At 35.7% G+C, this 24,592-nt stretch overlaps 2 protein-coding genes across 2 annotated transcripts in view; one reads left to right on the top strand and one right to left on the bottom strand.

Moving 5' to 3' along the window:
- The window catches only part of Adsl (adenylosuccinate lyase), a 137,277-nt gene extending 134,534 nt beyond the window's left edge, over window positions 1-2,743 (top strand). The window contains exons 2-3 of the mRNA XM_085949814.1: window positions 22-317; window positions 924-2,743. Coding sequence (XP_085805940.1) covers window positions 22-317; window positions 924-1,941 — 1,314 coding nt within the window. The 3' untranslated portion in view covers window positions 1,942-2,743. The remainder of the gene's footprint in view (window positions 1-21; window positions 318-923) is intronic.
- A 3,427-nt stretch (window positions 2,744-6,170) lies between these two features.
- LOC147070316 (uncharacterized) overlaps window positions 6,171-24,592 on the bottom strand; it is a 107,546-nt gene continuing 89,124 nt past the window's right edge. Inside the window, exons 2-9 of the mRNA XM_085949813.1 lie at window positions 23,807-24,109; window positions 22,744-22,982; window positions 19,551-19,748; window positions 19,333-19,456; window positions 17,617-17,881; window positions 15,144-15,356; window positions 13,470-13,607; window positions 6,171-12,680 (exon numbers count right to left, since the gene is read on the bottom strand). Of these exons, the coding sequence (XP_085805939.1) occupies window positions 7,258-12,680; window positions 13,470-13,607; window positions 15,144-15,356; window positions 17,617-17,881; window positions 19,333-19,456; window positions 19,551-19,748; window positions 22,744-22,982; window positions 23,807-24,109 (6,903 nt within the window). The 3' untranslated portion in view covers window positions 6,171-7,257. The remainder of the gene's footprint in view (window positions 12,681-13,469; window positions 13,608-15,143; window positions 15,357-17,616; window positions 17,882-19,332; window positions 19,457-19,550; window positions 19,749-22,743; window positions 22,983-23,806; window positions 24,110-24,592) is intronic.

Genomic DNA, 24,592 nt, shown 5'->3' with positions numbered 1-24,592 from the left:
TATTGTCTTCATTATTTACAGGAGCTCGGCATGGACATCAGCGACGTGGACATCGAAGAGATGAGGAACAACCTGACGAACATCGACTTCGACGAGGCCGCCAAAGTGGAGCGTATGACCAGGCACGACGTCATGGCCCACGCGAAGGTCTTCCAGGGCCAGTGTCCGTCAGGCCTGCACGCCCTGCATGCCGGAGCGACTTCGTGCTACTTGACCGACAACACCGACCTCATCCTGTTGAAGGATGGACTGTCTCTGTTGAAGATCAGGGTTGTGGCTGTGATCCAAAGCCTGGCGGTGTTCGCTGATAAGTATAAGTGAGTTTTTGCTTTGATTAATTACCTCTAAGCGACCGCGTTAGAGTAAGGAGGGCCATGTAATCTATAATGATCATTATTAGAATGTAAGCCATATTTACATACATGATTTTGAAACCACTTCTGAGAATATAATATATTATAACCAATACAAAAAATGTTTTTTGAAAAAAGTAAGACAACCAGCAGGAATCGAACCTGCATCTTTCGGGTTTCGCGCCCACGCACATAGACCACTATGCTATAGGCGTCATACTTAATTGCGACAAATTTTAACTAATTGCTCTTAATACTCTCTAAAGCGCTTTCCAAATTGAGTTACTATTGGCGATCGGCTTTTGTATTTTAAATCTAAGTAGGTATTACTTTAATAACTACTAACCTAACTTTTTTCAAAAAAGATTTTTTCTTTTGGTTATAATATATTTATTTTCTCAGAAGAGTTTTCAAAATTATGTAAGTATGTTCAATAATTAGAATGTTACATTCTTAAATCTTGTGAATTATTCGTTGAATAAAAAAAAATAGTTAATTAAAAATTAAGGCATATTTTGTCGTAATAGTTGCAGAGACTTAAAATAATTCTTTTTTTTATACTGATTCCAGGAATCTTCCAACTCTTGGCTACACCCATCTGCAACCGGCTCAGCTAACAACGGTCGGCAAACGTGCCACTCTCTGGCTTCAAGACTTACTCATGGACGAACGAGCAATAAGACGCGCTTACGAAGACTTGCGCTTCCGCGGAGTCAAAGGTACGACTGGCACCCAAGCATCCTTCTTGCAGCTTTTCAATGGAGATCACGACAAGGTCAAAAAACTAGACAAAAGAGTTGCAGAATTGGCTGGCTTTGCTGACAATTGTTATGTTATTACCAGTCAGACTTACACGAGGAAAGTCGATATCGAATGCGTTGGAGCATTATCTAGTCTAGGCGCTACAATACATAAAATGTGTACTGATTTAAGGATTCTGGCTTCGTTTAAAGAGATTGAGGAACCATTTGAAGAATTGCAGATCGGTTCTAGTGCCATGCCTTACAAAAGAAATCCAATGAGGTCTGAAAGATGTTGCGCTTTGGCCAGGCATCTCATGACGCTGTTTTCAAACGTTGCTAATACGCACGCTACTCAATGGTTGGAGAGAACTTTAGATGATTCTGCCAATCGTAGAATTACTATCGCCGAATCTTTTCTGGCGGCTGATGCAGCTCTGTTGACTCTATTAAATATCTGCCAAGGTCTCGTCGTATATCCGAAAGTCATCGAGCGGCATATTTCTCAAGAGCTACCGTTCATGTCAACCGAAAACATGATCATGGCGATGGTGAAAAAGGGTGCTGACAGGCAAGAGTGTCACGAAATCATCAGAGTGCTGTCCCATGAAGCGGGAGCGGAAGTTAAACAACACGGAAGAGATAACGATTTGGTCGAACGCGTTAAGAAGCACCCATACTTTGAACCTATTGTCGGAGAATTGGATTCTCTGCTTGATGCTTCTACGTTTATCGGTAGGGCTCCGGAACAAGTTACCGAGTTCTTGACTGAAGAAGTTAACAAGATCGTTTCTCTTTACAATGGCCAATTGGAAGCTGCTTCGAAGAAAGTTGACTTAGTCATCTAATTCTTTGCTAAAAAGTTTATTTTTTATAGGTTTCTACCTAATTTTTAAATGCGATATATATTTTATTGTATTGAATTTTTTATGCATAGGTTCTTTTTATCCTAAGTGTTACTAGTATTTTTTCTGGTACTTGTTAAATAACCCAATGCGACTTGAAGCGAATCAGTGTAATACTACATTAGTCATCGTTGCATGCATTTGGGACATAAAAAAGTGTTAAGTTTCAGTTTGTTTTTAGGTTTTAAATAAGCTTTCATAGTGACAGATGACATACTGTTTTGACGCGTATTTCTATGTATACGATTTATCTTACTGTGCATGCACAAGATTAAGTCCATAACATATTGTATTTTTACAGCAGTTCCAATGTGATGGACTATTTAACAAGTACCTTATGCATTTCTAAATAACAATGATTTTTGTTTAAATGAAATCAATTCTTTGGAGGTGAGATTATTAATCATATAAGATAAGCAGATAAGAAATTAAAGGGTTTCATTTGTTTGATAGGTCTGTTTGAATTGTGCGATTTAGATGACTATCCCAAATCCTTCATTTAATTGGTGTTTTTGGAGTATACATCTATACTTCAGTCTCTCGGATATATTCAAACCCAACCGACTTTTTGGACATTTTGCTGAGCATCTAACAACTTGAATTATATTCGCTTCAGTTATGTTTTGATGTCATATAATGAATATATAATATCTAGTTTAGATGTATGCAAGATTGAGTCATATTTTTGCTAATGAATTTTTATAACAAATATTTTTCTAAATAAATAATGATTTCGTAAAAAACATTAGAGCTTTATTTATCGACACCATAATTTTTCACACTAGCACAGTAATTAAGATGTCAATTTTCAAGTTCACATTTCATTATTTGTGGTACCAAAGCGTTATTTTTGTATTTCAAAAGTAAGCTGTCGATCGAACAGATTGTAATGATGTATCATTTAAAATTTTTAAACATTTTATTTGATTGTTGAGTTTTAGAAGTTACAGATACATAGAATATGTACGTATGTATATTTTGGACGTATGTGGACTTAACAGGTTTTGGAAATATATACAGTACTCTCTCAGTAATCCGCCACCCCAAAAACCAGACAAGTGTCCAATTAGTGAAAGCGGCAGATTATAGTGCATACATACAAAATATGGTAAAAATTAAAACAGGTACCTATTTCGTAAAAATAGTCTTTTTTGAGAAATTTGTACTAGCAAATTACGGTTTTATTTATAATCAAAATCAAGTATTTACTAATTATACATATTTATAAATTAAGTTAACTAAATATTAAACAGTAAATCACTTGACACATCCAGTTGTTCAGTGAGGCAGATATTCTTGAATGGCTTAGGATTCCTGGCTTTCCCTATGACCAAAAGCTTCAGTTTGTGTGTCCCGTTTGCATTGGAGCACGGCATAATTGTGATGCGGTTCTTGGGCACTTTCCTTCCTGGTACATTACTTTCTTCGCGATGAACGTACATTTTACGAAGGAGAAGTTTCCAAAATACACCTGTCTAATCTAGTTGTATACTTGTACGTGGCGGACTACTGAATTTGACAATCAAATATCGGTGAATTATAGAGCTTGATTTTGTGCTTCTTTGTAATTTTGGGGAAAAAATCAATTACGTATTCTGACATAATATATTTGCAGTTTGGTTCACCAATAGTGACAATGATAATCAGTTACTCTTTAAGCCTTATTTGTCACTAAATAATAAAGAAAATGAATTTCTATAGGTAAGTTATCTTTTCTAGCCGGTTCTATGCTTTCAGTGAGTTATCTCGCCCAACTTTAAACTCAAATTACTAGCCACTGTCGATTGATTTGCATAATCTAAAAAATTAAACACACAGTGACATCTGTTTGAATTATTATGAACGCCGATTAAATGCCGGCCTATAGAGTCGAGGGTCCCAGGTTCGAATCCTGAGTCTGGCAAGTTTACACATATTGTTTTTCAATGTGTGTACGAGTCAGAATATGGACCTAATAGGTTGAGCAAGTGGCTGACATCCATTTCTCATAAAAATAAAAAATAAATCTGATACAAACCTCCACTCTGTGGAGGCCCATATGATCCTATTAGGATCGGACATGATCGAAAGAAAGAAGAAGCCACAAATTATCGGAATTACAGCGATTTTAATAAGAGCTTCGCTCTACATTCAAGGTGTGTCGTTAAAAATCTGCGGCCTATCAAATACTGCCATAGTAATATCGTCAGGCATAGGAAAGGCTAGTAAACACATAATTTCCATACAAGTAATCAACACACATTATATTTACCTATCTAAAGCATAAAGTCAATAAATATTTCTACTGTAAAAATTACTTGACAGTTTTCCATAATATCGTCGGTTCCTATTAAAAAAGTCGGATCTGCAAAATGTCAAAATCAAAGATGTTTCATCAAATATCCTTTGTGACCTATTGCTTGCCATAAAGAATAAAAATACGGGTTATAGAAACTTTTCTAAACGTTTATAAAAACATCCGTCTTTCCGGTGAACATAGTAGCAACTGTCAGATTCGACGCATCTTGCTCACCCACGCCCAGCCAACAATGTTGGTTGGTAAGAACCGACATCGTTATTCGTACACTCTCGGTAGATCCGTCATTTTTAACTTGAGTATCTCGAAATTTTTCAAACAAACAAAAAAAACTGTGATTGTGGTATAAATGTTTAAACTGTTTAAATAACTTTTACGTAATAATCCGAAAATTACAAAATTTCAGATCTGACTTTTTTAATAGGGACCGACGATATATAGGACATAATTTTATTAAAGCAGTTTCTCAAAATTTTTTATGCAGCAGGCCTGTATTTATATTTTCCTTCTCGTGTTCATTCACACGCTTTTTTAAGTTTTGTATAATAGCAGTAGTACTACATGTGCATGGATTTACTTGCAGTAATAGTGTGTATTTTAAACCATCACGATAATAACTTTACTGTTTACACATGCTGAGGGTCTCGTCAATCTCATTCTTCAAGAGTAAGCGAGACGCGATGTTGTTATTGTATGATACTATTTGACAGGTTGTGAAAATCGGTTAACCTAAAAATGAGTCTGTGCGGTGTAGTTCATATTCCGTAGTGTATATCGTCTCTGTTGGCAGAACACACTAACTGGAGAATACTAGTTTTGAGTAATTTCACTTTGAAGTTGTTAAAATGTTTGAAATGGTCTATCATGTGAGTTTATTAAGTAATCGTAAAAAAAGGAAGACTTTAAAATAAAGACTGTTTATTTATTTAAAAGGTTTCCATACGGTAAAGTTTGAAATAAGGAACATTTTGGTATAACTAACTCAATATGTCATTTTTTCGAATTAGTGTCTTCTGCCAGAACAGTGACGATATCACAGTCCAATTGTCATGTGAAAATTCAAAGGCCTCTGAACTTTTTTATTACATTCATGCAATCTTGCATTTATTTTGTTATGGCCGCGATAATACTTACAGTCAGCAGGAAATCCATGCACGTGTAAACAGGGTATAATGGTTTGTTCAATTTTTTTTTACATTTCAAGGTATCTAATGGGGTTAGTTAATTAACAGAAAATGCTCCGAAAAAAAGTTTTATTATTTAATATATTATCAATAAAACATAGTATAATGTTATACATACACATATTCATAAAATACAATAATGGTAATAAATAATGATAAATAAATATATGGCAGTAAAAAATTCGTAAACGATTGTGCTGTGGTTTTATTACAATAATATAATAATAATCAATATATACTTATAAAGCTAAAATGAATAATAATTTATTTATATGAAAATAATAAAAAAAAATATTAAACTAAGTAAATATTATTAATGTGATGCGTAATAAAGACTATATAAAAATATGGCAATGAATTGTTGAGAAATCACTTTGTGACATTGTCGAAATAATGAGAATTATTTTTTTTTACAATATTTAAAAAAAGAGATTTCAAATAGTGAGAGCGAAATTTAAAAAAAAATATCTTTAGATATGAAATTTAATAAATTATAACTTAAGATTCTGGTATAATTTTTTTATTCCACTTATGTACAACTTAAATTATTGATTTTTTTTACTCCATGTAATGTTAATTATTAACAAATTTCAATCATTCAATATGTCTTTCTACCGATACTTTCATTTCAATATATACAAAAAAAGGTTTTTTATAATAATTATTAGAGATTCTACATATTACTTGTTTAAACCTGCTATGTCCGTTTTAGATAATATGGAAAGAAGAAATTAAGATAAAAAGAGAGAAAGAGAGAGAGAGTTTTGTAAGAAGATAATTTTGTCCATTCTGTAAAATTGTAAAATTTAAAATTACATTTGGAGTTAGAAGGAAAGCGTATCTTAAAGTATAATATACCTTATATCTCATTTTTGACAAGTTTTTAGGAGAAATAAATATTAAATATAATTCAATACAATTCAATTCGGGTTACTGCCAAAAGTTAGTAAGTCTCGAAATCATGTTATGGAGTAATTGTAATTTGAAGTTTGACATGGCCTCTTAAATCAGGCATAATGCTAATTTCTTTGTGCTTTATGTGTATATTCTGTATATCGGATGAGAATTTTTTTTCTAGCATATATATTTTTTATACATAGACCACATAAACAGTCTAAATACCTAAATTATTGACTTAACAACTTTTGGCATTAACCCATGATATTATGTAGTTACCATTTTTATTTATTACACGTTATTTAGTGATAAGTAATGAATAACACACATCATTTGAATTTTTTCTCTCCTGAAAATATACAATAATGTACAATGTTTTAAATACTTACCATGTATTTACTATCAATTAAATTGTAGAAAAAATCTGCTAAATAAACAAAATAGTGAAAAAGTTAAGAAACGGACATATGAGGTTTAAATAGTAAAGGGAGGACTACATTACATAAAATGTATTTCTTTTTAGCGTTTTCTTTCATAAACGAAAATTACATAATATTATATCTAAAATAAATGGTAACATTTAAAAAAATATATACATTGTGATTACGTTTTAACATAATGTGATGATTATGTGTTTATTTCTATAAAAGGCTTTCACTATTTGAATCTCTGTGAATACTACACAGCAAATACCATTGAAAGTCAAATGAAATTATAATAATATTATGTAGTCAGAATAAATTTTATATTTTTATTAATTTATTAACCAGTAAAGATATTGTTTACATTAATAATTACTGTTTTCATAAATTGAAATAGATTTGTTTGTTTTTCAAAATGATTTTCAATGATATTTACTGGGTGAGTTGAATTACAATGGAATTAAAATCCGGATGGCAAAAGGGTATCCCCCTGGCAAGCGGGTCCTTGGCTGGGCCAATTGCAAGCCCCCATGTTCGGGTCGAAACTCAGCTGCACGGGGCAATTGAAAACGTGCAGGGTGAACCTGTTCTTTTTACAATCCCAAACGCAGGAGTAGAATTTGTTGCAGTGCTTTGGATGTCTGAAAAGACCTGCTCTCTGGCAGTCGACGGTTCCTTGGAGCGTCTCGTCGCGGCCTCTCCATCCGCCGGGTCCGTACCTATCGAAAGCTCTTGATTCTCCGACCAATTTAGCCGACTTTACGATGGCTGTTGATTGAGTTTCCGGAATGAGAATTGACGCAATTGTTGGCGCAATTGAAACAGCCTTCACTCGTGACTTAACTCTTAATGGACGTCCTGTTGTCGAAACGTATTTCGCAGAAGCATCTGGTGATATCTTCAAGATTGGATAGTTATCTTCTTCATTTACTATAATAGGTCTGAGGGTAGATTTAAAACCATTCCTAACATTAATATCCTGTTCATCATATCCTGATAAATCGTCAGCTACAACGATAGGACTTAACGTAGAAGACACATAAGTAATCTTAGGTTTCCTTATTACAATCGGTGTTGTGGATTTAACTGGTATATAAGCTGCTGAAACTGTTGGGTTTGCAGACTTAACAGGGGCGAATGAAGGTGTATAAGAGGATTCATCGTCAGAGTCGGCCTTGTAAGTCCATTCTTCATCATTGTCACCATTAACCGGTACATCATAATCACCATCATATTCCACTTCATAATCTTCCAGTTTCGGTTCAGGCTTCTTCTTGCGGAGTTTCAACACATTAGATCTGCAACTGCAAACGGCTCCGAGTTTCCTTATGAGCAACGGATTAAAATCGTTTACTTTCGTAACAACGGCAACTTTAGGTCTTGGTCTCCGTATCGGTGGCGTAACTTCGACATACTTCTGCGTGACAGGAGCGTACGTTGAAGTTACGATTTTCTTTGTTTTGATAACTCTCTGCGTGACCGGTACAGAGTAAACTGCTTCAGTTGAAGAATATCCACCGGAACTAATTAAACCAGCATCTGGACCTACCGTTCCAAAACCTAACAGATTAACTTGATTTTCATTCGTGTAATCCACGGAAATAGCTGGTTTCTTGTATACTATAGGTCTTTGAGTAGAAACTACGACGGGTTGATATTTTTCTTGGATCAAAACTGGTTTTTGCTTATATACAATAGTCGGCTTAGGTGTTACAGCTATTTTGTTAAACGCAAACTCTTCAATTGGGTTTATATTATAAGTGACTGGTGCTTGGTATGTGGGAACAGACGAGGAGTAATACTCCAATGGTGCTTGTGTTACAGGAGTGTATTTAATATTCAATTTCGGCTGCTCGTAAACAGTCTTCACAATCTTAGTCGGAGGCAAATAATCTGGTCCTTTGAACACAGCTTTAACCGGAGCTACAGGTTTATAGCTAACAGTAGGAACCGTCGGGGCGTACTTCTCTTGGTAAACTTCTACTTTGGGTGGAAGATAAGTGGACGATTGATAACTGTGCACAACTTCAGGCGCTTTGTATGAATGTACAACTTTCGGTGACTGGTACGATTGTACATTTACATATTGTTGTTGCTGTTCGTATGTTTGAGCTGATGACGCGACGTAAGCGTTTTGATCGTAGTTTGAAGATATTTGGAAAGATTCGACGATCTTCGACGGCTTGTGTACCTTAATAGGTTGTTGATATACAAACGGAGCCGGTGTGGATACTTGAATAGGTTGTACAAGCTTTATTTTCTCTTGGTATTGTGGCACTTCGTAAGTTTGAACGGAAGGAGCTTGATAGTATGTCTGCTCGAATTTGACAGTTGCTGGTGTAGAAGATACTACTTTAGGCGCTGAATAGTCAGCTGATTTGTAGTTGTATGAATAATCTGCCGCTTTATATTCGACTGATGGTTTCTTGTAAGATTCGTAGTATACTGGCGTCGATGAAATAACCGGGGCGACAATTTTAGGGGATTCATAAGTATGAACGACAGACTGTTGCTGGTGGTATTTAATTGGAGCAGGAGACGAAGACAAATACGATACCTTTGGTGGAATATATTCAGGTGCTTGGTAAGTGTATTCCTTTTGTGGAGCCGTATATTGTACAGGTTTATATTCTACAGAGTAAGGAGTGGAAGATACTATCGGAGTGACAACTTTTGGTGCTGTGTAAGTGTGAACGACTGATTGTTGTTGATATTTAATCGGTGCCGGTGTCGATGATACGTATGATTGCTGGGAGTATGTTACTTGCGGCTGAACATAAGCAGGCGCTTGATAAGAGTAACTCTTTTGCGGAGAGACTAAGTCGATGAAAGACGTCGGTTTATAGGATACAGAAGCCGGTGTAGAGGAAACAATCGGTACAACAACTTGAGGTGAGCTGTATGTATGAATCGTTGATTGTTGAGGTTGATATTTTAATACCGACGGAGTAGGTGTCACATATTGCGGTGGCAAATATTCAGGTGCTTTATAAGCTACTTTCGGTACGCTATAGTCTACGTAACTAGCTTGGCTGTATTCCAAAGGTGCCGGTGTACTGGATACATATTGTTTCTGTACGTACTGTTGTGTTTTAGCTGCGGACTGATGGAATACTTGCGAAGATACGGCAGGCTGATGAACATAGGTCTGCTGCACGACGGGCGCCTTCAATATTGGCTGTTGAACATATTCATATGATTGATGTTGTATGACAGGTTTATGTACATATGCTTGTTGAAGGACTTCCTTATGAATTATCGGCTGACTTACATATGTTTGAACACTTGGTTGCACTTTATGTACAACGCTATTGTGCTGAATGACAGGTTGTACGATCTGTTTCTGCTGTACGTATCCGGCGTTATAATCATATGTGGACACAGAAGGCTTGACAAATGTGGATATTGTCGGCTGATGAACGTAAGATGTTTGCTTAACGTATGACGGTACTGAGGATATAATCGGCGCCGGAGTAACATTCGAATAAGAAACCAAAGGATTTTGGTAATGAGTCACGGCTGGTTTTTGGTAGGAAATTACAGCAGGTTGTTGATATTTAATCGGACTTGGAGTCGAAGATACATACGTGGGTTGCGAATAAGCAACTTTTGGTACTGTATTTATTACACTGTGGGATTCGTAAACTATCGGAGCTTTGGTGACAGTCACTAAAGGTTGAGCTGTGGAGTATTGTTGATAACCACCTTCTCCGTGATAAGTGTGCTGTACATTTATTGATGGTTTGCTGTAACTTGTTACGGAAATTGAAGGTTGTTGGAATTTGACAGCTTGTTGTTCGTAAACGATTGTTTTCGGTGTTGAAGAAACTGTGACAATCGGTTGAACATATGAAACGGCTGGTTTTTGATATGTGAATATTTGTTTTATGTCTGATTTAGGAGGAGACTTTACAAGAGGAATCAAATGAGGCAAAGGTGTTACTGAGATCGGTTGTTCATATTTAATAATCGGCGTAACAGAAGGTTGCGAATAGCTATAACTATTGACTAGATGAGCGTTAGAATTCTGGTGTCCAGAATAATCGTAATGCGATGAGACAGAAGCCGGAGCTGCGGTAACTGAAGAATACTGTCCGTTTGAAGAATAAGCTGATCCTGTGTTACCAAAAGCCACTGAAGAACCGTGGTGTCCGGAAGACTGAGAATACGCATTGTTATGCAGTAAACCGGCATCTACGAGAGTAGTCTTTCCGACTAGTCCTGCGTTTATTGCTCCAGCCGTTAAAGTGTGAGCTCCACCAGTCGTGGCATAACCTGAGACCGTATTCGTACCACTGCTGTACCGCGATCCCTTCAAAAGATAATCATTACTGTCTCCGTGATTCACGTATACATTATTAACATTGACTCCTTTGTATCCCGCATCACCTGACCCGAGAACTGAAACGCCGGCCGTGAGTCCTGAACTATGCTGATAGCTTCCACTGCCATATTGGTAATTTCCACCTTTGTACGCGCCTGAATTGTCTGCGTGATAAGCATAACCGGAATCTCCTGCACCTGCATGATAGGCTCCGGAACCTTGCTGGTACTGATAGTTGTTGGACTTGTAATCTCCGGAATTATCGTAATGTCCCGATGCTATGTAAGCGCCACCATTATAATCTCCACTGTTTTCATGGTTATAAGATCCGTCTCCACCATAACCTCCAGAAGGTCCTAAAGGCCCACCAGGTCCACCTGGTCCACCTGGTCCATTAGGTCCATTAGGCCCATTAGGTCCGCCAGGTCCATTAGGTCCAGCAACATGCTGATAACCTCCCTTGTCATAGCTGCCGGAATATTTCAAAATGGCTCCCTCGACATGCTGATAAGGGAGTGCCTTTTCGCTTAAATCGCCGGTGCCGTCATGTCTGTATTCACCGGAATAGTCATGTTTGTAATCGCCGGAATCATCATGGTAATAACCGCTGTCATCCGATCCAGAACTTGACCCGAGATTAAAACTGGCGCTCGATACACTTCCCCCGTGAGCTCCTGATGCGTATGCGTTACCATAAGCAGCCGATTTAAGGCCAGAATTACCCAGAAGAACGACTCCATCGCTCGAAGAAGACAATCCGGCTTTGTGGCCGCTAAGATAGGCTGATGACACGCCTCCATTTGCACTGCCATAATGTACCCCAGATGCTCCATGTCCTGAATTAAACGATGAAGAGGAACTCGATCCTGCATCACCCGCATATGATCCGGTCGACAGAAGTTTACCATCTGATCCGTAAGCTGCTGAGTAAACCCCTCCTGCTCCTGATTGGTGACCAACAGATGAGGAATATGACCCTGAATTACCAGATTGGTAACCTTTAGAACCAGAATATGCTCCAGTATCTCCAGATTGGTAACCATTAGATCCCGAGTACGCTCCACTATCCCCAGATTGGTAACCTTTAGATCCAGAATATGCACCGCTATCTCCAGATTGGTATCCGTTAGATCCAGAATATGCTCCACTATTTACAGATTGATAACTGTTAGATCCGGAATGTGATCCTGAATCTCCAGATTGGTAACCGTTAGATCCAGAATATGCTCCGCTACCTCCGGACTTGTAAGCATTTGATCCAGAATAAGCACCATTATCTCCAGATTGGTAACCAGATGAGTATGCTCCGGCTCCAGCTCCTCCGGCACCTCCGTGGTAACTATTGGATGATGAGTAAGAACCTCCATTTCCACCTGAATGTTGACCGGCTCCCAAGTATGCCCCGTTGTTTCCAGATTGGTATGCGTTTCCTGCAGAGTAAGCTCCTTCACCTCCATAGCTGCCGGAGTCTGAAGATCCATGGTATACTGCATGTTGGTTGGCCAATTCTCCTTGTCCACCATGATAGTTTCCAGAGTCATATCCTCCGGCTGAATAATCTACAATATAAATGAATATAATCTATTAATATGAACAAGAGATCTTTTAAAACAAATATCTTAATCAAAAGTTTCATTCAGCTTTTAAATTATTGAGACCTTTCTTTGATTATTCGACATTCTCAATTATCTGACTATAGTCAAGATCAATGCTCTTTCTAAATTTTCTATTGCGTGCGCGGATCATAAATACTCATCTGCAGTGTTATTGAAACATGTTAACTAATAAAAAAGCGATAAATATGATATGTAGAATTTAGGCAGTTAATTATCCCGGGAAGGTAACTGTCAGACGTGATGTTTTTTAACACGGCCACTCATGACTGCATTAACCGCGAGCTTTCAAATTTCATTGAGTAGTACTGCAACACAATTTTTAATAAGTCATACTTGATTTTGATTGGATGCATTTGGAATCAAATAAGACGCAGTGCCATGTGTTACCATTTACTGTAGATACCGTCTTGTGTACTTACATAATTGCCCTGAGTGATATCTGTGTTATTTAGGATCAAGAAAAATAACGGAAATATGTTTCACTGTTAACTAGTTAGAATAGCCCTGGATGTAAATTTTGTAAAAAAAATATTATCTAAGCATAGAAAAATGAACTTGTCAAATTATTATCACATGAAAGAAATCAAAATTGTTCGACCGTAAGCGGAGCATATGGATCTCTAGAGTAATAACAGGTTTTTGTTTGACAAACTCGAATAATTCATAGAATACCGTAACATATTCCAGATCAATTGATAATAATATATATAAATTCATGTTATTTTTACTTACCGTCATCTCCACCGCCGTAATGGGATCCATATCCAGATTGAATTCCGACCAAGTTGCTGGTGGAAGCTCCCGATATCAGACTTTGATGAGCAGCAACATTCACGGAGTTTGCTGATGCACCGATGTACGATGATGCTCCTGGTTAAGAATTTATAAATTTAATAATACACTATCCAATTTAAGTACATATTCAAGGATTATTTTGACAATATCTGAAGATAAAATCATTCTGAAATTATAGTGGAACGTCATAATAAAAGCACGAATATTTTTTCAAACAAACTTACAATGCAAAGTTACTTATAAGCTAACTTAATCACTTGACCATAAGCTCTTTTTTTGCTTCAATTTCGTACATTTAGGCACCATCTCTAAAGTAGAAGAATTTTAGTATTTTCTATCCTATTCTTATATAACAGAGGTGTCAATAAGGTCGATCGTGAAATGATTTTTGGTCGATTGCTAAATATATTCAATTTATTTATTCATAATTTGGAAGCAGATAAGTATCCATATCTATTAATACGCCTGTTTTGGTCTGACATACTTCTGCGAATCAGCGTTTTAGCAAATGAATATTATAAAATCGAAGTACAGAACAACTTTAACTGACGAACATTTGGAATCATGTTTGAGAAACGGTTTGAGTAATTACACCCCCAATTATACAATATAATTACAAGATAAAAAGAACTTTTTATATACAACATTTTTAAATTTTCTGTTGAATCATATAAACTTGACTTGACTAGCTTAAACGATCAAAAAAAATTGTACTGAATACTGAATAATGAAATATGTCATTCCTTATTGTTTTCCATAGTAACGCACGTATATATTATTTAATAATTTAGTTGCTAGGGCTAAATAGCTTTTCATACAAAACAGAATTAACTAAAAATGAATTCAATTCTACTTAAAGATGGCTAAAAGTATTAAAAAAATGCATTGGCATCGTGTTTTGATATATTCTAAAAGTTTCAAATGGCTAGCTAGTCGGGAAGTTAGTTAAAGATCGATTGCAAGATTTGTACCGGACAAACAACCACCGGACAAATAAGAATACGACCTAAGAAAAACGTTGTAAAAATTGTAGACACCTTACAATGTAGGGATAAGTAATTCAAGCTTTGTGGTATCTGGAAGCTCAAAAAAAAACTGATGTATTCAAAATATAATAACTACAGTATGTGATGTAAATAAAAATTTTCTATACTTTATTTAATTTTCTTAGTAAGATTCTATTGTGGTTTAAAAATATGTCTATTATATACTATACTTATATATTATAATATATGTCCTTAAATTCAGAAAAAGTAGATCGCCGAGAATTTTTTTTCTCCAAAGTAGATCTTATGTAAATATTAGATGACACTCCTGTTATATAGCACCTCGCAACTAAACCGCCACAAGTACAAATTTACGTGTTTTGAGTTAATTACTACGTTTCATTGTCTATCGTTCATAGTATATGTACCGAAAATTTCATATCTCTAAGTCATCAAATTCAAGTCAAAACTTCATTCAATATCTAAACATATTTCAAAAACACAGTACAAAAATGTGAAAGGTAAAAACTGCAAAGCTGATTTTCTCTGTTTGACGTTTTTTGGATTGTGGCAGTTTAGTTGAGATGGTGCGATATAATGTACATAATGATATAAAAATTATTACCTGTCAACGCAGACGATGCATGTCCGTGCGCAGTCGATTCGTATTTGCCGAGGTTTCCGCATCCCGGAACCAGCCATGGCCAATCGCAGATCAGTTTGGACTCGTCAAATCCGAGACCGAAGGGGCAACGGAACTCGTAAGCTGAGAACGGTGCCTTTCCATGATCCAAGCATGCGAAGAACCAACGACAGTTCTCAGGGTCAGCGTAGTAACCTGTAATTTGATAAGTTATAAGTATTTCATATACTCGCAAGACAGAGGATTTTATAATAATAGTATAAATATATCTATGTGTGCGTTTCTCGGCCCGTGGCTTACCTCTTATTGATGCATATTTATTTACTAAGAATTAGATCATTTCCACGAAAACTACTCTCAAATAGTGGTGGTTTTAGGTACGTGGAGGTCAATGGTGCTGACGGGTCTGGAGGCACTCTCGTGAAAATGTTAACTGTGCTCTGAATCACCATTACATTGTGTATTACAATGCAACGATATTTGTGTTGTCATGATTTTTTATGTTGCGATCATTTTTAAAACTAGGCCCAGTCGCACATTGAAAATCGTCTCGACTGGGATAATAGTCATAAATCAGAACTGAGCGCAACATGCAACTATCTTTTATGTGTATAGCAAGGCTCTACGAAGACAATGACGTCACTATGCAAGTCAAAATGATTGATGAAGTGCGACATTTTGGGATTATACCTGCGCTGCATGTCGGGTGAAAATAGTTTTACGTGCCTCCAGATGTTGTTATCAAACTAAAATGTTTTATTCCGGCGGTGTGCGAAGGTCCATAAGATAAGGTGTGTTTTGTGAATAACGATGACGTCACATCGACGTATTCGACAAGTTGCATGCGAGACGAGTTTTGATGTGAGAGCCGGCTAAGATTACGATAATTTCTTCACATCGTCTACTTCGTGAAAAACCGCTACCGCTCTTAAAACTTGTAATATTTGTATTTGTTCATTTATTCACTACTTATTATAATCTGCCACCCTTATGCAACGTCTGACCTGCCTACCCCTTTGGGACATTACTGGTTGATACCAACAATGTAGACTATAAGTTGTGCAAGTTTTGTCAATATTGATTCCGTAGTTTATGAGTTATAACTGAACAAAAAGACTGACAGATAAACACTCTAATTTTATTATAAGTATAGAATGATAGATAGATATACTTAATATGGTAGAAGTTATGAAGTTTCATGTTCACAGTTCAGATGCTACTTCCCTTTCGTTGTGAAGAAAGTAGATTTTCTATAAAGTGGAATTAAATAAACAATGTTTGATTGGAACCACTTGTACTAATACCTCGTTTACACGTGCATGGATGTACTGTGGACAGTAAGAAAACGTATGGGGAAACATGTATTATCCTGCAGTTGGCAAGATTGCGTGCATAAATCAAAGATTTGCCATTATCGTTCTACTGCGCAGGCGCAGATCTTACTTGCGTGCATAAATCATAAATCAAATCAAAATGGAAGATTCCAAATTGTGATGATTTATTGCGCGCAAGTAAGATCTGCGCCTGCGCAGTAGAACGATAATGGCAAACCTGCCAGTAAGAAAACGAATTACTCATTTGAGGTTAACCGATTTTCAATACGTCCTGTCAGATAGTAGTATAAAATGACAACATCGCGCCTTGCTTACTCTTGAAGAATGAGATTGGAGAGACAGTCAGCACTTTTACGTGTAAACAGTTATTGTCATAACAGTTTAAAATAAGCACAATTGCCGACAGTAATTTCATGCATGTGTACAGGCGCTATAATGCAGAGATTGGCTGTTTATTTTAATTCTTTCAATCATTGGAAACCAATAGTTTCATTTTGGACGTTCGCAAAAAAAGATTTAAAATCATTTAAAGAAAAACAAACCTAGCGCATCCATACCAGTTGGGAAGGGTGGAGATAGGCTGTTAAGATCCGACATTGATAGTGCATATTATGTTTTTCCCAAATTTTAATTTTTATATATTTTATCTGAATTTTTCAACGTGCGTGGTATATGGAAAGCTTTACAATGCACCGGCTACCCTTGGTTAACGACACTGACCTCATATTTAAGGAGGTACTGCAGTGGCGAAGGGTGGAGGGTAAATTATCCCAAAGTAATATCCAAAGAGTAAGATAATAATTTAGAGTCACATTGTTAGAGTCAATAGTTCTAGTGATTTCTTCATAAGCTTTATGAAGGTAACTCAATAGGCATTCACCTCGGAAAAGTTAGGCGGACATTATCAAGAGTGACACAGAGAGGCTGAGTGTGACTGACGGGAGAGAAAGAGCTCAGGACATAAACCGTAGGATTAATCTAAGCTAACATAACAACAGTTATTGCAAATTGATTCATTCAATAATAGTTAATAATCTATCATAGTCAAACTAACAAAATTTTTACTTTATAATTTTATCTGTCTTAGACAGTAAGGTTGGTAACAAATGACTGTTATTTACCTGGTTTCTCGGGGCAAACAAATCTCGTGTGAGGAACGGGGGCAATTTCAGAACTTCCTGGGCATGCTTGTCCGCTAGCAAGACTTCCCGGCCAGACGCACACCTCATAACGAGAGTCAAAAGCAAGACCGGTCGGGCAGTCAAACTCAAACACGGTGTACTCATCGGAGAGCTGATCGAATTTGACGCAGCGGTAGAATCTGTTGCAGGTGCGGGGGTGGACGAAGTATCCTTGGCGCTGGCACTCGAATTCTGTTCGGGTATCCTGTAAACAGTTGGTAAATTATTTAGTTCACTGAACATAATCACTTGACTATAGAATTATTCTAAGGGCCTGATGCATAGAATATCAATGTTTTGTAAAACCAACTATGTACCTTATTAAGAGTGCTATGCATAAACTGCAAAACATGATAATATCGTTACCTGCGATCAGTAGTGTTGTCATTTTTAAACATACGATTTTATACAATAGAAAAAGTGTAAAAACTGCACAATATATATCAAATATTATGTAAATTAAATTATAATTTAATAGTAAGTTGATATAGGTAAACTTTCAATATTTTAGTGGTTGCTAATCAGTGCTCAATTGAATAAATACAAGCATTCCTAACATATTTTTTAAAATTTATTATTGAAATGGCGACACACTCTATGTGTTCTATGTGATAAATCTCTCCATTTATCAATCTGCAAAATTTACAAAATCTACAACCTTTACAATTCCGACAAATGTGTGCAAATTATTCATTCTTTTTGGTTAGTGTTTACGTAGATAATCGATAGGTACTCAATACAATTTTTGTTTATTCAAAATTACTTTGAGATCTGTTTACCAAACATAATTTTTAAGCTTTTTAAGCTTCAATTTCACTGCCAGGGGCATCACTGTTGACAATCACAGGAACCTAACTACAGAAATGCAGTTTTGATAATGCCATAATCGTATCTATTAGTGACACAAAGCTCTGTGTCATACATAACAATAACAATCATTTTATGCAATTTCTTATTTCTAATAATATATCTGACTAATGCATAAACTGACTTATTTAAATAAGTATTACTATGCATTCGGCCCTTACTCATATTCGACATACTTTACAGGAGAGTTCTGCAAATCAGCTAAATTCAATTATTATTTATTTATTATTTGTATTGATAAAAAATGTAAGTACAATTTTTATTAAACTATTATTGAAAAATTCACATTTGTTTTGTTTCAAGGAGAATCATTTGAGTAGGTAAAGGTAAAATGATATGGGATCAGGGCTCGAAATGGACCGGAACGCACCGGAGCGCCGTTCCTGTTCGTGAAATCGGTAAAATTATCGCTCCGTCTCGTGGATAAAATAATTTGACCGTCTGAATTAGATAGACCATATAATAAAAAATCTAACACACTTATTTTTATGAAATGCACATAAAATTTGATAAATATGTAGATATCTTCAGAAAACTGTCGAGCGCTCCGGTTCGTAAACTTTTCCATTTCGAGCGCTGTATAGGATAATGTATTATTTAATTATACCTCTCAGTAAAAGTCTGTTTACGGGAAGCCAGGCGGGAACTGCACTAATTTTTATAACCGATTTTGGCAAAATTCATGAATTCAAGAATGAAAACCTAACCTAACCTAACAAATAATCTAGTATATTGGCTATTTTCAAAATTTGTTTGCCGCTGGCTTCCCTTAAACCGACAAGAACCTACCTCTCTTATGGCGTGGATAATTCCATCAGAATCAACAACTCTTGAAATTCTATACGGGGATAGTTGGACAGCATCTACAAGTCGGTTTGAATGTTGCACCGACAAAATGTCATTCTCCAGGGAACTGAAAATATTAAAGAATTGTTTTTAATGTTATCATTTTTTAATTAAGACTTTGTGTTGTCAGTAAATATTCCTAAATGCATCGTAACATTCACCTTAAGACGGCTCCTCTTGGTGCTCTGGCCTGTGTTCCAAGTCCTTTAGCGATGCTCTGCAGTAAACTAGCTCCACATTCGGTGGTGGAGTCATCGTCAATGGAGACCAGACCAAGACCGGCTAGTCCTCGGATGCGAGTGTACTTTCCTTTCACGTCCAATGAGGAAGCGTCTTCAAAAGCCAGCCACTTCTCATCTCTGTAAGTTCATAATGAAAGTGATTTAGATATAATTAAGTGCATTATTATTTGGTGGTAAATTTGATTGAAGACTAATAAACAATAATTTATTAAGCGAAATTTATATCATTAAAAAAACACTACAAAATACAAAAGTTAATTTGTAATACAATCAAAGTTTCACCAATTACTATAATGTGAGTTTACTGAATCAAAATTTAACATCAATAAGCAAACATATCGAAACCCTAAGGCTCAATTATTAAAAATTGAGTTACATTGACTGGAATGTCAAATTAATTCTTTTATTATTTTCTATTACTAAAAAAAATGGTTTGTAACAAGGCCTGAACAAAAACGATGCATGAGTGCGAGTGAGAAAGTATTCGGCACCCTTACAATCTCTGCGACACGCGCTAGAGTAAGATAAAAGGTCTACTAGCTACAAGCCAGTTTCCAAAAGTATCGCCATCAAATCGGGGCGAAACGCTTCACATAGCGTCGATAACTTGCGAGCTCGTGTTGCTAAAATTGATATTTTCTATGTTAAACATAAAGTCAGTGGTAAATATTTTTGGTTAATTAAGTAGAAAAGATGGTTCTGTGTGTTGTCTTAAAATATGGTAGCCGTACTGATAAGCAAGAAGATGGTATTACGTTTCATAAGTAAGTTGATACATGTTCGTGATAATTTATTTGTATTTTATTATATATTTTAACCCTTTACTGCATAGTGTCGCAAATTTGCGACATTTCAAACTATTTCGATATAGCCAATGCCATCTGTGTAAATTATCAAATATTATCCTTTTTAGATGTCTAGAAAACTGTTTTACCATAAACATCCTACTTTACCGATTTTGTTTGGACATTTCAAGAAATAAAGCATTTCTGCATTATAGTCTCTGCATTTCTGCTTTGACAGTTGACGAATTCGTATGTACGCAAAAATCCGCATTTGTAAATAAATAAAAAAAAATATACAGAAGATTGAAATTGGTTGAATAAAAAATATCTACACATTAAATAAGGTGTGTACATTAGTTTTTTATAATTGTTTTCATTTGTTTTTGTATTTTGTCATACTAAAATGTAAGATTTCCAAAAGTCGTAAATCTGCGACACCACGCAGTAACATACAAAATTTAATGAAATTTTCGAAAAATAATTTTTTCATTATTTTTTCTTCATTCACAAGGCATTTTGACACCAAGAAAAAATAAAAATTTTCAAAAAAAAAAAATCATGCAGTAAAGGGTTAATATCAGTGACCTAGTGTTTCTTTAAAATAACTTAAATCATGGATATCTTTATGTAATGGTTGCATTTTGACCGCTTAAAAATACTATATAACGTAAAAAAATAGAAAATTATATTTTAATTCTGAGCGTCTAGTGCGAGCATTTTGGGCGAGCACTAGCGAAATGGTCTATGGTCTCGAACATTTGTAGACGAATGCGTTCGCTCGCTCACAAGCCAAACGCAAGGCACGCGGCTTCATTTAGCAATGCAACGGGTGGCGTCTAGATGTATCTATAGTCTAAGGTTTGTAAGATATTTTTTTATATTTGAGACATCTAGTGGTGAAAATACATACTAAGCAAGTGCATACATTAAATTTGAATATAAAAAACTTTATGAGAACAAAACTAGATGTCACATTATAGAATATTAATATAAATATTTTCTCATAGTAATGTCTAATGTCTTATAATATGGGCATGTTCAACAGGTCGATTGCGGGATGAATTATTTTGGTTGATCACAACATAGGCCCATAGGAATAATTTAGTCGTGAGAATATAATATCATTTCATTGAGATTGTGATGGGAAAGTATTAGTTAACCATTTTTTTACTTAACCAGCTTATGTTAAAGTCGTTTTTAAATTAACAATGAGGAAGCCTACGTGACCTTTTGTATTATTTGATTCATAGTGCGTTACTCACAGCCTGCTGCAGTAGTGTGAGAAAGAGAAGATGTGAATCCCCATGATTTAAACTGAGGCGTAGTTCCTATTACGCTCGCGTAGTAGGCTCATGTTACAGTAAGATAACTGTTTGACGATGAGTGCAATGAATGCCCAAAAGGGATGAATAGGAAATTGAGTATTGATGTGTGATGGTGAAAGACGAGAGTTGCTTAATTTTTAACGCTTTAGTGTTATCAGCCAAATAAAATATTATGTTTGTTCAAGAAGAAGGATGATAGTCATAGAGTGTGGTATATTATAATTCTATATAACTCCTTAGTTAGAAGAAGACTTGAGAGTGGGTCTATTGTTTGGGCCCCATATCAGTTGAAGTACGGCCTTATGGTGGAGAGGGTCCAGATGAAATTTTTGAGACTCCTTTACTTTCAGCTGTATGGATCTTATCCGACTGACTTTCTCTTAGGTATGCTTACATACTGTAGCTTAAAGTTTAGAAGGGATCTTTAGTTAGCTACATATTTTTTCCAACTTATAAGGTGGCTTGTGTGTCTCTGATAATTGTCTTAGGAATTCGGGGCATCTGTTGTTTGTTCTCCCAAGGTGCAGAACTAACCTGTCATTAGTAATGCCAATTGGAAGGGCAATAACTATGTTTAATCAAATCGCTTCGGATATTGATATATTCCACTTAGATGAGGTGAATTTAGGGGGACGTTGTTTTATAAGTTTTTAAGATTAATCTAGTTCACTCTGTGTGCTTCCATGTACTTTCAATTTTCTTATTTTATTATTGTATTATTTATTCACATTATCCTGTCCTTTATTTGAAAAATTGTTAAAAATTAATTTATGTCATGTTGTGAACGTTTTGAATTCATAATTTGTCATGTTCATTATATGTAAAATAAATAAATTTGAATTTGAATCACTCCCATTTTTGATACTGGATATTTTATCACAGGCTACTTGAAAGTTGGACATGCCTGTCTCATATTGAATTAAATGCTATAGACAGATCAATTTGTTATTAACTATATTATCTAGATAGGTATAATAAATAATGATAATGTGCTCAACTTACTTGAATGCATAAGGTGCTGACAAATCCTGATCTCTTTCCAAGGTCCACTTGTCTCCATTGTTCAATTCTTTGCAGAGAGCCTTCTGGTTGAGAAGAGTTGGCTTAGCATCTTTAGTGGGACTTCCCGGTGTGCTAAGAGTGGAGTTTGTCAGTTGGAATTTGAAGGCGTTGGCGGGAGTGGTGATGACTATCTTTGATGAAGGTACACCGAGACCCACCGCTAAATCAACCACTGAATCCTGTTCAAATAAGAATATTTGACAAATATTAAATTATAACTTGATAAACTATTTTTTTATTCAACGAATAATTCACAAGATTTAAGAATGTAACATTCTAATTATTGAACATACATAATTTTGAAAACACTATTAGAAAAACTACGAGAAAAAATATTATAATCAATAGAAAAAATCTTTTTTTGAAAAATGTAAGACACCCAAAAGGATCGAACCTGTATCTCTCGGGTTTCGCGCCCATGCACACAGACCACTTAATTGCGACAGATTTTAACTTACTCTCTGAAGCGTTTTTCAAATTTAGTTAATATTGGCGATTGGCTTTTGTATTTTAAATCAAAGTAGGTATTACTTTTATTACTAACCGACGTCACGGATCACTCCAAGATTTTTTGTTGTAACTTGAATATAGCCGTCTATGTGCATGGGCGCGAAACCCGAGAGGTGCAGGTTCGATCCTGCTGGGTGTCTTAGTTTTGTTCAAAAAAAGATTTTTTCTATTGGTTTTAACACATTTTCTCAGAAGTGTTTTCAAAATTATGTATGTTCTATAATTTGATACTTATTCGATTATTTTTATATATAAAATTCATTGTTTTATGTAATGTATTTTATATTTAATTTGCAAACATATACTTTTTTATTTATGTGATGTCAAACAATTTTCGGTGAACATTTTTTAACCAATTCCGTCCCCCCTCCCTCTCACATACAAAACTTCGTCACACACTCCCCTGTTCACCCCCGGCTTATACCTAATATCTACATGACATTAAATTAGACCCACAACCCCTAATTGTATTGTAATACGTTATCATATTTACCGTGTTCATCATATCCCAAACGCCGCTCAATCGACTGGGGTGGAAAGTCTCCTTTTCTAAATCACCAAGAAAATGAGTTTCCAACCCGAAGAGTGACACTGGCTTCACGAGACTCTTCAAATCGTAGTATTTGGCGAGGAGTTCGGAGTGCGCGGGCAGCGACAGCATCAGGATGGCATCGGAGCCGATTGCCGATCGGACGCTCTCCACTGTGGCTGTGATGCGCGTTCGGTTGAGGACGCTGTGCGCTTCGTGGATGTCCACACCGTGGATTGTCGAGGACTTTACGAGGTCGACCAGCTCCTGGAATAAAAAAAGTATATACGTAAATATTGTAGCCAAACAGCGCAGTTGTGGGTTTATATTACGGTAGAAACAATTTAAATTTGCCAACATTTTAAAAGGCTTCTGAGTTTTCCTGACTAGTTCCGGTGGTTCGTTCCTATTTCAAAATAGTTATGGGCTTCTCGTGGTTTGGTTGTTCGGTTTTGGTTCTATTTCCGGCTCTGCTAACAACTAACAATATTTCACTGCATAAATCATGAAAACAGGAAAATAGGTTCTTTCCTAATAATATATATATATATATCTAAGTAAATTATGTATAATATAGTTATGTGGCAGTGGCGTACGATCCACATATGCTGTAGATACGGAGCATCGCCATAATTTTTATATACATTCAGTAATAAAATATTTTTTAAAGAAAATTCCTTGTTTGATTGTTATTGCTTATGTTATTTAACAATGGTGAATTGAGGGACATTGTAAACCGTATGCACTTAC

This window comes from Rhyacophila brunnea, unplaced genomic scaffold, assembly GCF_057557595.1.
Source record: "Rhyacophila brunnea isolate RB1 unplaced genomic scaffold, BYU_Rbru_1.0 scaffold_22, whole genome shotgun sequence".
NCBI lineage: Eukaryota > Metazoa > Arthropoda > Insecta > Trichoptera > Rhyacophilidae > Rhyacophila > Rhyacophila brunnea.
Note: the sequence above shows the minus strand (reverse complement) of the source record. Positions and strands in the feature narration are given on the sequence as shown.